The sequence below is a fragment of the Gavialis gangeticus genome, unplaced genomic scaffold (assembly GCF_001723915.1).
Source record: "Gavialis gangeticus isolate Ggan-Ray unplaced genomic scaffold, GavGan_comp1, whole genome shotgun sequence".
NCBI lineage: Eukaryota > Metazoa > Chordata > Crocodylia > Gavialidae > Gavialis > Gavialis gangeticus.
In genome coordinates this window covers 65,050,688-65,068,285 of record NW_017728994.1, presented here as the reverse complement: position 1 = coordinate 65,068,285, position 17,598 = coordinate 65,050,688, and the positions used below count along the sequence as shown (strand labels likewise).

Sequence of the window (17,598 nt, the reverse complement as noted above, 5' to 3'; positions counted from 1 at the left end):
CTAATTTCAAAAGTGTGGCTGGCATATCCATCCAAAAGTGTGGCTGGCATATCCATTAGAAGTGTCACAGTCACATCAGCATGATTATGATTTGTTAACAACTGGAAGCATTTAAACAAAACATGTTTCCTTTCACTTTGACATTTTGTATCATGTTGCATGCTTTAGCACATGTTATATGCTCAAACACCCACCCCGTGGCCTGGATGAGTGGCTTGGGGACAGTCTGCAGCCTAGGTGGGGCCTACAGCTTTCCTCCCTCCAGCATACTGGATCTGGTGCCTGCTGCAGCAATCTGGGACCTGTGCTGCAAGCGGCGTGGATCCTAGACTGGTTGGAGCAGGCATCATGCTGGATGCAGTTCCTACCCCAGCTGGACTGCACCATGCACGGTGTCCATTCTGGGAACTGTGCCACACAAGCGCCTACTACAGCCAGGCCGCGACCTGTGCTGCCCGTGGTGCTCACAGGCATCACATGCAGTATGGGTCTCAGACTGGCTGGAGCAGCTGCTGTCTGAGGCACCATCCCAGAGCTGCCGCTGCATGTGGCATAGTCTGGTTGGGGTGCGCACCACATGTAGCACAGTGCCCACTCTGGCTGGTCTGGTGTCCATTGCTCCATATGTGGCACCACGTTTCAGCCATTCCAAGGTCTGCGTTGCACATGTCTGCCCATGGGGATGTGGGTCTGCTCAGACCCAGAGGCACCACTGGGGCTGGATGGCAGGGCTCCATGGGCCAGATCCAGCCTGCAGGCCGTATGTTCAACATCCCTGCTCTAATATAATAAAAATGTTGAAATCAAAATGAAAAATGTGATGAACCCAAAATATGCATTTTAATTTTTTGAATGTAAGATTTGAAAATGTTGGGATTTCATTTCAAAATTTCCATGAACTGAATTTCCATTTCCTGTACAGCTCTGCTAATTAACACTTCTCCTCATTTACCTGTGCTATCTTTGTACAAAGAAGAAATATTTACTACTTCAATTTCAGTCCTGCATTTTACTTGTGAATGGGATGAGATCACAGAAAGCAGTTCCGCTTTGTTTCAGAGGCAATTGTGTGTCTACACAGGGACCTAGCCATAAATATTATTGACAACTATAAAGAACTGGAAGGCTTGAAGACACTGCATTTTCAGACTGAAACCTACATTTTCATTTTTGTAGGAACAGTAACTACAAAATTCCTGTTTGCACTTGGAAATTTCATTGAGTCATGTGAACCAAAAATTATATTTTTGTTTTTTTGGATTTTCTTTAACACGAATGCCAATAAAGTGGCACTGCTTCCTGAAAGTGTTTACTTCCTTATTCAAAGGATTATGTTTGGATTCAGTCTTGCTGGATGTTTTTTAATTAGACTTGCCATTGCCAGCTGAGCTGGTATTCACTTTTCACACAGAGAGATCCTTTTTTAATGCCAGGCAGGTTCCTGCTAAAGACACACCAAGTAGAGTTATAAGCCTCCAGTATTAGTCTAATCTACACATTTTCCATGGGGAAAGAGTGGAAGATAGCTAAATGGAAATCAGAACAATAAACCATTGCATAACTCTAATATGTTGACAGGGTATACAATTTAGGAAATAGATTACAAGGAATTGTCACAAGTAAGAGTTGTTTTTATGATGATTAGCCAATGCTTTTGTTAATGCAGATACCAAAAAGCACAAACAGGATTGAGGCCACATGGTGCTGAGAACCGTACAAACATGTATTAAAAAGTGTCCCTGCCTTGGAGTGCTAAAAATCTAATGAAGCTGGGTTTGAGAAACCATACAAAAAAGGGATAGGGTGGTGAAATGGCTTTGGTAAGAATATGCTTTACTTTTGTTGCCTTTAAAAAAAAAAAAGGATTTAAGTTCTCTTGAAGGCAGCTCTAAGTAACAGATAAAGCTGCAATCATTTCCTACACTTTGAAGTCAGTGTTGAAATCCTATAAACACAGCTCTACAGAGAGTGCAGAGGTCTTACTGCCTTTTTTTTTCACAACATGCTCCTGACCCAGCCCTCGGCTTCTTCCTATAGGATCGATGTCTGCTTAATACATCAAGGGGAAGCACTGTTGATATTTTTATTGCTGCTGTCTAAAAACAGGCAGCCCATCAGGAAAATATGGGCTTTTGGTAGAAATTAATTGTTATGCAGCTATAGAACCCCTGCCTTGTTACAGCAATATCTGCTCAGCCCCTCTAATGAGAGACATGATGGAGAAGATATGAATTGTATTCACTGTTGCAAGACAACGTGGCTTTCTTATTACAAAGAGCTTTTTAGAACCTGCTCTTTTGACATTAAAGTGCTTCAGCAGCGCGGGGAATTCTGGCCTCTCAGTTCAAAGTGATCTAAACAAAGATTACTACGACGACGTTTTGTTACAAAGCTGGCAGCTTGATAATAAAGGAACACATTATGCAAAATACGTATTATGCAGTTGTTGGAGGCAAAATGCACCCCTCACTAAAGGGCTATCACAAAGCCTTATAAGCCAGTTACGTTCCATTTTTCACCGTCTGTTGTACACTTAAACAGGCCTTAGCGTGGATGGATATTAGTTACTGTTCAGTGGGTACCTGTGATTCCATAAGCCGCAATGGAGTAACTCATTTTTTTTGTAGGACCCTTCACTTTCTAGTCAAACCCAATTCCTTACTCAGACAGCAATCTCAAAATGAATGGTGGTGCCTAAGTCAGTCCCTACAGCTGTTGTTTATTTTATACCAATCTAAGGCCTATTATACAACATTAGTCATGACTCAGGATGTTGCCCAAGCACATCAAGCTCACACTGATATAAAAAAATCAAAAGTTGGAAGGAATGATGTAGGCACAACCATTCATTTGGAAGGGAAAAGGTCCTCACACCGTATGGAACTGGAATTCATGAGGCACTAGGTTTCTTCTAGAGGTCCCTCAGGCACCATCTGGGTTGGCTTCACCTCTCCGCACCCACTTCTGTCTGTCTTGTGTATTTAGCTATTGAAGTTCTGGATTTTCCCTTACTCGGTACTGAAACAGAACCAAGTTCAGTGAGATCTCATTCTCAGTAGAGCTTCCAGGTACACCTGTAATATAAATAATAAGAAGGGAATGGTAGCAAAGATGAACACCACTTTTACAAATTCTTCACGGATGCTTGTAAGTTAAAAAATGATGAGGGTGCCTGTAGCCTGTCTATAGCCTGAAATAGAAGAGAAAAGGTAGTGCAAAGAATTAAACTGCCTACACTAATGTTAGGGAACTATTAGGGTCCCTTGCCCCCTGCCCCCCTCCAGCCCCTCATTTCAGTAAAATGAATTCCTGCTTGATTTTTTATAGTCAGTTACAGAGAAAAAAATGAACCACTGAAGGATATGATCAATCTGTTAGGTCTGGAAGACAGCTGAAACTATGACAATAAAACTCCAATGGTCTGCAAGTAACAAGAGCATGGATTCAAATCCATTTCCCTCAGTTCATCCTTTTTAAAATAATACACAGAAAAGTCTGATTTGTAACCAAAGTTACTTACAACAACTCTAATGTAAGTGATAGGAATTCTCCAAGCTATGTAAAATTGGAAGTTTTACTGGCATTATCATTATTTTATTGTTATCTTTTGTTAGAGATGGATGAAAGAGGCAGCATTCAGACTGAATCTACAGTAGCGCTGAATGTACAGTTCATATTTGACAGGCCCCCTATAGTGACAGAAATTGTAATTTGGAGATGCTCCATTACTTGGAAGACTACAGAGGTCAGGAGTTGGAAGATGGTCCCTCAGACCAGTTAGAGACTGAAGCACAGCAGAAGTTTGCTTACTGCTCCACAAAAAAAACCAAACAAAAAACCCCAAACTTTCTTTTTATTCACCTATGCCTGTGTTTATTAAACCCGGTAAATCACTACATCCTCTCCCCCCTGCCATTTGTCCTTGTGAAAAAAGTGCAGGCAGTAATCATCCAGAGACTCCAGCTGATAGAAGCAGCGGCAGAAGCAGTCAAAGGAGGGAACTTCAGATGTTCAGAGAACTTTCTACAGTTTGAACAAGGCTTTTTGTGTCTTGTGTTGACTGGTTATTGTCTTCACCACACTCCCTCCCACTCCATTGCCACCAGACTGCGCAGTCGTGCTCTCTCTCTAGCGCAGCCAACACTGAAGTATGCCATGCAAAGTGAAAAAGGAACAAAGGAAAAGATTGAGGCCAGCCCCCTCCCCTTTCCTAACTGGTGAGATATTTAGGTTCAGATCCCCCAAGGCAGAGGAAGGAACTAAACCTAGGTGTCCCATAACCTGGGTTAATGCCCTAACTTTCGGCTACTAGCTCAAAGGGGAGGACCTCCCCCATCGTCAACATCTTCACCTATTAGACCTGTATTTGTAAATAGTTAAAATGGTTTGTAAATAGTTACAATATTGTAAATAGTTAACTATTAACAATATTGTAAATAGTTAAAATGGTTTGTAAATAGTTACAATAGACACTGGTGATGCGTGGGGGGGTGCACGTGCCCCCCCTGAACGTGGCAATGCACTCCCTGTGAACAGGCAGCACTTGCTCCCTGCCCCCCTGACAGCGCTGCGGCTGCCTGCAGGAGCTTGCTGTGCCCCCACCCTCCAGCCTCCGGGGGCATGTAGTGTTCATGATAATAGAAATCTCATCTTTTCAGACTATAAAGCATTAGTTTAAAACAAAATTGCTCATACCTAGTCATATTGTTCATACCTAGTCAAGAGGCTTCGGGCTAAAACAATGGTTCTCAACTGGGCTGCAACAGCACCCCACGGTGCTCCAAGGCCCTTTCAAGGCTGCCACAGCATGGACATGGCAGCTATAGCCACTTCCAGGTAAAAATGCCTCACACATCTCCTCTGGAGCTGGAGAGGGGAGTAGAGGCAGGAGCAAGCAAGGAGGCACAGCTAAGGTGCAAAGTGACCCTGCATGCTGGCCCCATATGGTATGCAAGACTATGTCACCTGGTGCGCAGGGTTTTCTGCAGAGCTTTCCACAGGTCCAGAAAACTGGCATCAGGGGAGCAGCAATGAATGCTGTCACCAAACGTCTGGACCCATGGGGAGTCCCTTAGGCCTGATGAAATGACTTCTGCAGGCTGGATCTGGACTGTACGCCAGAGGCTGAGCACCATTTCTGAGAACTAACCAGGTACTTATTCAAAATAAGGCTGCCTGGTTACTTAAGATGCCCAAATCCTATCCTTTTAAACTCTACCTGAACTAAATAGACTAGTACTGTTGACAAGTTTCAGCTTCCTGGAAATGTTTTACCTTGACGTGACAGTCCCTCAAGAAAACAAATTGTGGACGTGGAACTGGAAAGGAAAGGAGCCCTAGCAAAGGCTGCTGAGAAGAGTCACTGAATCAAAGCCACCACTGCCAGCTCTACTTCCAGCTTCTAGTCTTCCCAGGAGCTTCATGCAACTGCCCCTACTGGCATGCAGCTCCTTCCCGTGACCGCAAAGGAAGTTTCTATCTCACTGTCTTCTCTTCAGTGATGGATGGGATCCATGTGGCAGGGTTTACACTACCAGATGCTGGCACAATCCCAGGCTCAATCTAGCCATAAGGTTTAGCTATATTTTACTTTCATAACATTTATTAAACTTACACCGGAGTTAAGCTCATTAAAAACTCGCATCATGTCTCCTCAGCAGTAGGGTCCAGCTGTTGTGCTAATGATATCATGGGCATAATTACAACTGTCTGCATTAATAAGTGTTGTTAGCCCTACGTGGAATAATCAAGTCAAAACTTCCTAGATCTCCCCCCACCCAGCAGTACCCAAACACACCCACCCTCCAACCTCACTTCGAAGACAAAGGCACCCAGTCTTTAAACTGGAAAGCACAGATTTACCTTGTTTTCTCCCTTCCTGCATGCCAGGCTCTGCAGGTGCCCCTATTCCTCTTTCAATGAAACGGCACCAGTGCAAGCTTTGTTTGCTAGGTTTATATTGCCAATTAGGAGCTGTGCTTCAGCTGCACAGAAACCCCATGCACGGGACTGACTTTCTTTGTGTGCATGTATGCAGATTTCTCAAAGTGGCTTTTACAGTACAAAACATTTCATGGCTCACGCTGCCCAACAAGTATGCAATTTAGCTAGATAGCCATTTCAGGGGCACAAATATCTTCTAACGGAGTCTAAAAACAAGCAAATATTGCTGTGTTGTTCTCCTTTGCTTAAATTGTTAGTGTTTTAAAACATCTTCTTTTCCTTACCCAAGTCACCCTGTTAAATAACTGCATTTTACGTAATTATGGACTGCTACACGTTCCTTCATTGGTTTGTTGTAACCTGCCTCCTGCAGACAACTTACGCATGCAAATGATATTCATACACCTCCAGAACAGCTAAACAGACTAAATGGCCTTTAGCCCAGTAGAGCGCATGTTGGTTACATATTCAGTCTCCCGTCTTTTCTTAAGACATCCGGGAGAAACGTGGAGAGGAAGGGGAGAAGAAAGAGAAGCACATGTGACAGGAAAGTACATGTGTAATCAAGGGTGTGAAGTGAATGTGAATCTGCTGCAGTAATTAAAGACCACACTCCAAGCCTGCTTATCTGTTCCTTTCTTCTCTCCGCATTTAAATTATATTTGCAATCAGGGAAATTAAGGTTTTTCTTTTTTTACAGAAATGATAAAGGAGGAGGAAGTCTGTTTGGATTTTCCTCCTCACTATAGCAACGTGGAAAAGAATTCCTTAGTATTTTATCTTGATTTTATGGCATCTGGTTTTATCTTAGTATTTTATCTCGACTTGGTGGTATCTTAGACAATATTCTGGACATTTTCTAAGCTAAAGTGAAATATAAACAAAACTCAGCATTTTGAGGATTTATAAATCCCAGAGATGTCCAAAAGAAAACTGATTATCTGGAGATACTTCAGGTACTTATATTACCTTACAAGTCAAGGTCCATCAGAGCTTAGATTTTACAGATTGTCCACAGTTTACTGATATCATTTCATTTATCAATGAAAGGCAACCACTTCTGTAGCTGAAGTTGGCAGCTTTGGAGCAGTGCACAGCAACGCTACTCATCTGTTCAGGATTAAACATGAGAAGACTATCCAAATGAAATACAAAGAGGACTTTGAACAGACAAAACAAACCTATCTTTATGGACAAAAGCCAGGTTATTGAGCTAACTGACTTTCTTTTACAGTCTGATGGGGAATATCACGGGCATAAGTTGTCAGGTTTTCTCTCTTAATGCACAGATAAAAGCTACATTAAACGTGTTGCTAAAAGAGTTTCTACGCTCATACCTTCTAGTATTCAATTTGTCAAACAAAAGGAAATGAAGCTTCTTTGGCAACAGTATGCTAACTCTAACATGTGATATGCATATTTTAAAGAAAATAAATCGCAGTATTGTTACAGACATGTTTTGTACACACAGCTATGTTCCTGTGTTGCGCTTTACCATGAGTAGTCTTAACATTCCTAGTAACCCAGCATGATTTTCTTCAGATGACATTAGCATATCATTACCTTCCACCTCTGTTGAAATAAGGCTCGTAATCAACTTTCTATTACTGATCCATGAGCATATCATTCTATTTATAACGATCTATAGATACTGGACTAGTTTTGTACTATTCCCACAACACTGGAAATAAGGACGCTGATTTAATATAGAAAATCCACAGGCAAATTCTCTAAACACCTTTGTATGCCTTTGTTCCATGAACAATGTTATAAACCTGACACTCCACTAGGTTACTGCAATGTAACTCCACAAGAGAGAAGAGCGCAGGAAGTTGCTTGTTTTTATAACAGAAGTCTTATGACCCCAAAATAACAGCACTAACAGTCAAGTTCTAACTGGAAAACTGGACAGCTTACAATGTTTAAAACATACAAACTATAATATTAAAAAAAAAAGCCACAGCAAAATGATTCTGGCAAAATATTTCTCCTTGCAACATCTAATTTTCCAGAAGACACTCCAATATGCAATAAACTGACAGCTGAATAAAATACAACTTTGCAATCCATTCTCATATCACCTAGCCTTTGGAAAGACAGTGAACACCATATTTTCATAAGTGATATACTCATTAGAAATCCTGCAAAATAAAAACCATTCTGTGAAGGCACAATGTTTCAAATATGTAGGTGTGTGACATAGTCCATCTTTAAAAAACCGGTGAGTGGACTTATATTTGCCTGGACAGTGGGATATTCTACAATATAGGTATGCTTGGTTCTTTCAGATTGTTTTACAAAGACTGCCAACAGTAAAAAAAGGTCATTTTAAACTGCTGGTAGTTACAAGTAACACCTACAATTACTAAAAGATTAAGGGGAAATCTTCTTCTTTTTGCAGCTGACCATCTCATTTTACCCTCCTGCATAGCCATATTTTCCTATGGACAATATGCAAACCCACAAAACCTGAGACGGGGATGTCATATTCTGTAATGACATCTCTGTCTTTTGTCTGAATTTGAGTTAATTTTCATCTGATGGTTGCCCTTTCAAAGTACTGTAGAGAAGTGAGGGGACTTGGCTGGTGTTTCACTGGGAGTAACCTCTGGACAGTTATGGACTGCCACGAGCTCTGAGGACAAGAAATATAGTGGCAGCTTACGCAGAAGATAGAGGCCTCTTTTGGACCTCTCCTTTCCCACGATTGCTGAACCCTTGGCTCCACTGGTGAATGTCTTATATTTGAGGGAGCAATAGTGAGCAGCTAACCTGCAATTTGGGGGTCCCAAAATGGTAAAATAAAAGTGCATGAAAAGTTCATCTGATACAACTGTCTTTCGAAAGGCTGTTTCTTCACACCCTTACATAAGGTAAAAAGGACCCAAACTTGAACCCCTGCTTTTTATACACTGCCTTGCATTCTACAGAGGGGAAATGACCTCCCACGGGCCAATGCAGCTCAGAATCGGGCCTGGAGAGAGTGATTTTTTTTTTTCAGTGTGAAGGCCTGACACATGCTAACTACTCTTCCAGCAATCATTTTATTAGCATCCTTTCTTTGCTGCTATTAGCAGAGATGTGTCCCTGCAGTCCCATCCTCCAGAGTGATCCAGCCCATTCATTATAGGCTCATTACCTGCGTCTTCTGAAGGCAACGGTTGCCTGATTTCCTGTTCTGCGGTGTCAGCTGCTGGGGCTGCTTCCGGTGGTGGCTGCGGGGGGGCAGGTGGAGCCTTTACTGGAGTTGTGGATTCTGGTGTCTCAAATGCTTCTTCAGAGTCGGAGCTCCTAAAACAGAAAATAAGAGCCTCATTAACAGCCTGGGCTTATTGCATCGAGTGGGCATTCAAATTTGGAAGGGACAGGTTAAACTATTAAATGCAAGACTTTCTGAGTCGAGGGAAGCAAAGCTCAGTCGTCAGTCTGCCTCTGCATTTCCCAAAGGCAGACTACACCCAGGTGACTCTGCAGTATGATGTCCAGGGCAGAACATCATTATTGCAGGTTCTCTTTGAAGAAATCTTTTGTACCGCTGAAGATTTCTGCGTGTCACAAAAGTGAACATGCACTTGAAAAGTAAACACTTCCTGAACAGCCTGCTTTGCAGTGTAAAGGAGGCTTGAAAAGGAAAGACAACAATGGAACCTTTTGAAGAGTTTCTGAAACTTTTCTTGGCATGATCATATGCAAACCAACTCAGGGAAAAAACAAAGGGAGCTTCTCAGGAGAGTTTCGGGGCCCTATTAAAGACGCACTCAAAACTGGTCTAGTATTAGGTTTCTATATGTGTGCTTACAGGCTAGCTAGCACATACACTATAACTGGAAAAGTGACTGAGCAGCAAACTTCTGCACCGCCCAACCCCTCAGAAATATCACATTTCATCATAGTGGCATTTTTACACAGCACTTCAGGCAGTAGTAAGCATACTGGTTTGTTATCCGAGATAAGACAAGGCTGGTAAATGAGCAGAGTTTTGTATGCTGTCAATAATACATTTCTACCCCTCCTTCATTACAAACACAGAAAACAGAAGGTGCACAAGAGGTGAAAGCACATAAAGGATGCTATGAAAAATGGTGCCAACCAAATGAAATGCAAGCTTAGAAGGCTACAGCTGTACAAAGAGATGGTTAACCTAAAAATGTAATGGGGGGAGAGGGGCTATACACAAGGACATAACAAATTGCACTAAAGGGAAGACCACTTTAGGAAACTGTCCTAGCTATTTGCTTTTATAGGCAAAATGAAACTACAGCATAACATTTTGATTTCTCTTCATGTAACTTTGTTGAGCAAAAAATGCTGTTACAATACTGTCTTGGTAATTACTTAGCAAGCATTTCTGCTGCTCGGATGCAGTTTTTCCCACTGGTCTATAATACAATGAATTGAATGGGGTGACGGTTTCCTGAAAAACAGGACTGACTTGCCTATTTCCAGTGAGTCTCTGCATGGCTAGGAGACTGTAGTCTCCGGTACTTCTCACAGCTGTCCACATCCATCGCGCCCACTGCATTGGGGACAAAATTTGCCATGAAGTGAAAGCCATTTCATCCCAAAGAAGTGCTCTACAAGTCGTCCTCATACAGTACGTGGAATCAAGGACTTCTTTGACTTAATTAAAATTAAAAGAAAACTCCATCCTGCCAAGCCATAAATTCTGTTTGCATTCTTGAAGCTTTTGGATTATCTTAAGCAGCTCCCCGTCAGACGAAGTGCAAGTGCTCGACTTGCTTTCTGTTACATTTGCTTAAATCTCTCAGCATGATGCCTGCGTGGGCTATCGTAGAAAAGAGCCCAGCGTTGTTCCTGACAGCTCAAGGGGCTGGATGGACCGGATTTTCTCCGACTAGCTCTGCAGAATCCCAATGAGAGCTCGGTCTCGCTAGCTATGTTGTCTCAGCACACACAGCTGCTTGGACTCTGCCATTAACTCTGCAACTATTTGATTCCCACTACACCTGCGCAAAGCAAAAGGATTTTAGCTAAGTATTATCCTCTTTTGTTTGGTTGATGGGGTTTTCTTTTTCTTTTTGCTTTATTTTTGTTCACTGGCCAGGCCTCCTGTAAATAAAGTTACCTCCTGCCAGGAGAAGTGCACAAAGATTGAAGTACTGCATCTGTTTATCCATTATTTTTATGTCAGCTTCTCAACATACAGTCTTTGTTTCCAAGTTCAGATCATATTTGTTGAAGAGGCTACGAGACAGAGTGAGTTAATGGGAAGCAGCGGGCTGGAACTTTTTTAATTACCTCCCTTCAAATATGCATCCCCCTTTAAGTTTACAATAACGTAAAGACCAAAAAGGACTGTAAACAAAGAGCTTCTGTAAATTGAAATAGAGCCACACAATGAGCGTCCTTAAAACCAAGGCAATGTTTTTCCTTTCCCTGACAAATTTAGGAAACTTTAACTGGAATGGAAACATTTCAAGGGAAAACAGCTATTGTTTGATTATTTTGAACAGAGAAAAAGTAAATGTTTCCTAGCCTAAAACCTAAAATTAGAAAGTTACAATCTAAGTAAAGGTCTGAAAATTGCACAAATTAAGAGTACAGTATATCAATTCCTTGATGTTTTATACACCACAGAATGGATTTATTTTCTTTCCTTCCCCTCAGACATATGAATATAACTTTATTACATCAGGATAAATATACAGTAGTCCTAAAACAGTAATAGCATATTATTTTGAACATTTATTTTCTAGATATATTATATACAGCACAAGTTATATGTATTGTTCATGTACATATACAATTCTATATTATATACAGTGTGCTGAAAAAGTTTCCACACCTTAGTCACACCTATTATAAATGTATAATTGTGCTTGATGGCACATGTTCTATTTTTATGTTGGCACCGTTGAGAGGTTACTTCTGTTTGTTTCTCTTTATAGCAGAAGTACCATAATTGATCTCATGTTTTCTATGGGTAATGGGGCCACCACCCACACTCCAACTGTTGGATGAATCTGGAGGAAATACCAGGAATTCAAATGGACTTTTCTACATAAGACAAAGGAATGCCATATACTTATGTCAATGAAGAATAAAACAACCATCAAATTGTGAAATCAAATTCTGTTGCCTTCATGAATCTGCAGGCAGTTCTAATGCCAGTGCTGAAGTTCATAGTTTTCTTTATTATCAGCAGCAGCAGCAACAGAATGACAGCAAAAAAATCCCTGTCTCTATCACTGCTGCTAAGCCAGCGAGCAACATTAAAGCCAATAAATATCATATCAAATTCATTCTGATGCTGCTGGTGATATTATGACTAGCAACACAGTCAAGAAATTACACTATTCAGAAGGAAATGGAAGAATGATCTAATACCAAAGAGGTCCTCCCCATTGCAGCCAGCAGGTTGTGGAAGGAGCAGAGCTATGGATGCCTGTGCATGCACAGACACACAGAGGCAGACACACACACACACAGAGCTGGACTTCCAACAACTGCCAGGAAGTTTGGGAAGCGGCAAAGGGTAGACAGAGTAAGAAAACACCAATTCCTCCCAGTAGCCAAGATGATGCAGGATTCCTTGAACTCCGGGATGAATGATGGAGTCCAGACATAGGTCCAGCCATGATCCACAACATGGGTTCAGGCCCTATCTTTCAGTTCCAGCTTTGGATGGAGCTCTCCCCAAGTGAACTCACTGGTTTAGTTATTTTTCCAAGTGATTAAGGACATCTAATCTTCCAGTCAGTAGGTAATTTTCAAGCGTTTAAAATGCAAGCATAGAAACCCTAAGTGGAGCATTTACTCTTAAAATAGTATTTTGTATTGATAACAATAATGTTGCTGTAACCTTCACAGATATGGGTGGTTAAAGAGCAGATGACTCCAAACTACCCCTGCCTTGCAGACTACATTAAGGCCAGTGACCTCAGTGCATTCAAGCTCCCTGCCGTGATGTCAGTCTGAAACCTTGCCTCCAGGTTCAGATCCCAGCTTTGCATCAGGAATCCTGAAAGCCCTGAAAACCACAGTTCAAACCAGGGTTTCCAGAGTCTCTGCCACAGGACTGGAAGGAGTGGGAAGGGGATTTGCTCAGGGCTTCCAGGCTCCATTTCACACCGTTGGGAATCTGGAAGCTCTTGATTCTTTGCTTGAACACAACTCCCAGACTCCCTCCTTAATGTGGGGGGACTCCCGAGTCTATCCCTGACTTTAGGGGTAGCCAGCTCCATTGTTATTGTATAAAAAAGTGGGTATTGCCCTTTCCTTTCTGAAGTTTTACTTTACTTAACACCTCATTCAGAACTGTTAAAAAAAAAAAAGCCAGAGGATGAACCCTGTGATTTGCTCAATGCCTTGCATCAGCATTAGTGGATCTTATTCCCCTTTTCTAACTGCATTTCCTTTGGAAATATTAATCCAGACAGGGCATGTCTACATGTGCATTGATGCGCTTTCCTAATGCACATCAAATTTGGGACCTCCAATATGAGGTACTAAAATGTGCATTAAGCTGCACAAATGTGCAGTAGCAAGAGCACACTCTTTTTCAGTGACGCTTAAAGCACGGTAGCCTATTCTACTGCGCCTTAGTGTATCAGCACAGTTTTTTACATGCCGCCTTAATGTGCAGTAGAATAGGCTACTGCACATTCAAGCGGATGTGTAGACGTGCCCACAATCCAGATAATTACTTCTCCATGATACAGCAACAACTAAAATACCAAAAACACTCCAGAGCTGTGATCCAAAGGAAGTTCCTCCTTGAAACAAAGGCAACTTGTTCTATTCTGCCAGTGCACAAAATTAAGTGATGTGTTCTCCATGGATTTAGGCTGTCGGGAATGTGAGAATATCATCACACTGTAAACCAATATGAGATGTGAAACATAAGTCTCACATTTAACTGTCAAATCCACCTTAAACGTTTACTGTTTAAGATAGAATCAGGTTCCAGAATTGTAACATAACCATATTCTCCTTCTTAGAGAGAGAGAGAGAGAGAGAGAGAGAGAGAGAAAGAAAGAAAGAAAGAGATTAATACATGCACATATATAAAAGAAGGTTAAAGATTAAAGTATTATTGCTTCTGTGTGCAATCACTGTGTTTACAAAATGAACAAGGAAAAATAAGTAAAGTTTATGTAAAGTTTATGTAAGCAGGAGCACAGTCTCAGTACCTCAATGGTTTCCTCTAGGATTTGCTTGCAAAATATACAAAGGGAAAAAGGAATAAGAAGGTATAATTGTTTTTTTACCACTTCTAAAATTAATAATATGAAATACAAGTAATGATTATAAGCAATAATGCACTGGGTTGACTATATGCTACTTTCTAGAGGTGGCAAGTTATGAGAGATTTTTGGAAGTCTTCTAACTTATCTGCAGGATCATTTTTATATTGATCACTTACAGAAGTGATTTAAAAAACATGGGAAGTGGTTCTTACCATTTAACAGACATATAAGCTAGTCAGCAAGTACATCTGGTTGCCCTGTTTGGTCAAGGCACTTCACATTGATGGTAAAGGGATCACTTACAAGTATTCAAAAAAATTAAAAGACAATTGATTAAATGATATACAAGTGTATTGATAGAAAGGAATATATTTAAAATCTACCTGGAATTATTTTAGTCTAATTGTACTAGGTTATCAAGAACAGTCTGTAGGGTACAATTCTTAACTGGCATGATAATGGTCTAAGTAGGTATTTTTCATGTCTCCCTACCAGGATTCTGTGTATCTGTAAATAACACACGTAAAAACCAATGAAAGATGGAACATGAGAGTTAAATGAAAAAGGAAAGAAAAGAAAATAGTAAAGACAGTACGGATGGTAGAAGCTTATCTTGCTCTACAAAGTGATTAAAATATGACCAGAAAAAAATCTTTCATTTCCCATAGGTTTAAGATATTAAATAAACAGAAAAAGTAGCGCACATGCAGAATTTTTTCGACCAGAGAGCATGACAGGAAATGCAAAAATAACACTGGATCAAACACATCCTGGCATGCACTATAATGAATGGGGAAAATTCACTGTTCCCACTCTCATCTGGAAACCTTGGGATTTTGTCCAGCTATTACACAAATCTCAGGAGGAAATAATGAAGGAAATGACTTGGGCTCACTTCTCTTCCTCACCTTTGGCCTCATGGAAACCCCTCCCCATGAGATCCTTCACCCTCCCTTTTAATAATGCAACTGAAGTTTGCACTGGAAAAGCACGTCATCAGTTACTGCAGTCTCAGAAATAAAGTTCATTGTCATTATAGCTGCAAAGTATGCAATAAATGAGAATTTCTCCTTTTATTGTCTCTCTTCCCTGTTCACTCCATTAAACTGCTACAACCACTAGAATGAAGTGAATCCAGGTGTCACTTGCAGACAAGGTTCAATAACAAATCTGCTACAGCGCTGATAGGATTTTCTCAGCCTTATCAAGAATGTTGTATTTTTTCAGGCTTTTCTTGAAATTTATAACCCAGCAATAGATAACATGCAACCGCGCATGTAGGACACATCCAGCAAAGCAAAGATAAATGGTTATCTTTAAAAGTGAATCCTGACTGGGCAAAAGACCAAGAGATTTAGCACAGGTTTTGTTGCATGAGTGGTTTAAATAAGGTTCATCATCCTTAATGTTGAGTACAATGGCCCAGTTTTCAAAACTGTTGTATGCACACACGTGGCATCATTTGCCTCAATGGAGTTGCTTCCCTTGAAGCAAACTCTATGTTTGTATCATTTTTTTCTTAGTATGCCAAAAAAAAGTCTTTCCCATCTGTCCAGAAGCTTTATGCAGCTCTCATCTGCTGGCTACCCTAGCCCACAATTCAGTGATGCATAATTGGATGGGATTTTAGAGAAGGAGAGTTCAAACCCCTTCTAGCATACCGGCAGCACTGGAATGAAGGGATACCATGCACCTCTTCCCCTGCACAGAAAGATGGGGGAAGGTAAAATGATGCCACAATACTAGTTGAATGCCACTTAAAGATTGGAGACAGCCAAAACATCAGCAAAGCCTACTTTTAGGCTTCTTTGTGCCACTAGAATTACTAAAAAAAGCTGGACCACTGACTAGAACATAATCTTCTCTATTTAAATTGTGTATATCTTCTCCCTAAACCTCACAATTTACTATTAAGGAAAGAATAGACAAATTTGCCAAAAGTTGAAGGATGGCCCAGAACTAAACTCTCTCTCACATGCTGGGTACATAGACATTATCGCTTTAACCTGCAGCTTTATTGTATCCACCATATGCTCCACCAAACGTCCTTAACTTGTAAGTATTCAAGTAAACCATATACAATATTCATTTATCTGTATGCAGATATCTTGTTTTAGTGATACCAGGCCACACAGATTTGAATAAACATTGTGCAGTAGATTCATAAACTAGAAAATAATCTGCTTCACACATGTACTGACTTCAGTATTCTCCAACAGAAAACACAGCCTATACATCCCACCTCTGTGCAAAAATGTTTTAAGGGTAATAAAATTAATACAACACTCTGTAGGTCTACGGAAGTCTTCTACATTCTTACCCAACCTTGATCCGGCAGGACTAACTGGACCAATGCAGGGAATGAGAAAGAAGAAAGTCCCAAAAAGACGGTGGAGATGGAGTGCAGGGGAGTTGAACTCTCAGCTCTGTCATTTCTGCCCACCTATATTCCCCTGAAGCTTCACTTTAGTCATCCCAATGGAGCCAACCAGCTCTAACATCTACTTCTGTAGAAGTTTCCTGCAACCTGTCTGCAGTCCTGGGTGCTTAAGAGGAAGCATGCCACTCTGCAGCTTCTCCACCTCATATCTCCACATACAATTTTAGGTGACCCGTAGTTTGTTGTGTTGGGGAAAAAAATAGCTACTGAAGTACATCCCACCAAGGCCATTTGCAGCTACAAATTATGATGAGGACATGTGGTTTGATATACACATGTGGTGTATATGTGTGGAAAATCTCATGCAGTTACTTTTTGTATCGAAGTTTCTGTGAAAAAACACAGTGGTTCTCAACCATTTTAGAACCAAGGCATCCCTTGGAAAGTACCACTCTAGGTTTTCCTTGCTTTTTTACTACAGAAAAACAATAGAGCATTTTTTCTGCTGCAAAGAATTGAGAAAGATCACAATAGGTCAAATATTTTTGTCACTGCAATCTTATCTGAAATCTTGGGGTTTATCATCTTGTGAATCATGTCTGCACACCTAACAATACTAACACTGAGTAGCACCCCACACCACTGTTGAAAAGATCTCAGGGAACCCCAGGGTGATGCAGCACCCTGGTTAAGAATCAGTGCAATAAATGCTCTAGTCCAGAGACTGGCAACATCTTAGCAATGGTGGTCTGAAACAACCCACTAGGGCTAGGGACAGACATTCAAAAAGCCTGAGCCTGAATTGATTCAATCTTTGCAGGTTAGTCGAACCTGGCTAGGCTGAACAGGTTTGTAACCATACAGACATCCCCTCTGGACTGAAGAAATGCAAGCATATGCCTGCAGTGGCTCAGGGTGGAAGCCAGGGGATGACAGAGCAGCCCTCCCTTCCCTTCCTCTGGGCTGAATTGAGGGCAGGGTGGGGGTGTGGACAGGCCCCAGCAGGATTCTCTGATCAGAGAGGGGTGTCTCCCATGCCCTGCTCCTGACCAGCCCAGCAGGCAG

At 41.2% G+C, this 17,598-nt stretch overlaps 1 protein-coding gene across 5 annotated transcripts in view; it reads right to left on the bottom strand.

The window, feature by feature from the left end:
• TACC2 (transforming acidic coiled-coil containing protein 2) overlaps nt 1-17,598 on the bottom strand; it is a 244,549-nt gene that overhangs the window by 70,923 nt on the left and 156,028 nt on the right. For all 5 annotated transcript variants that reach the window (XM_019502936.1, XM_019502937.1, XM_019502938.1 and 2 more), the window contains one exon: nt 9,083-9,234. In XM_019502936.1, coding sequence (XP_019358481.1) covers nt 9,083-9,234 — 152 coding nt within the window. The remainder of the gene's footprint in view (nt 1-9,082; nt 9,235-17,598) is intronic.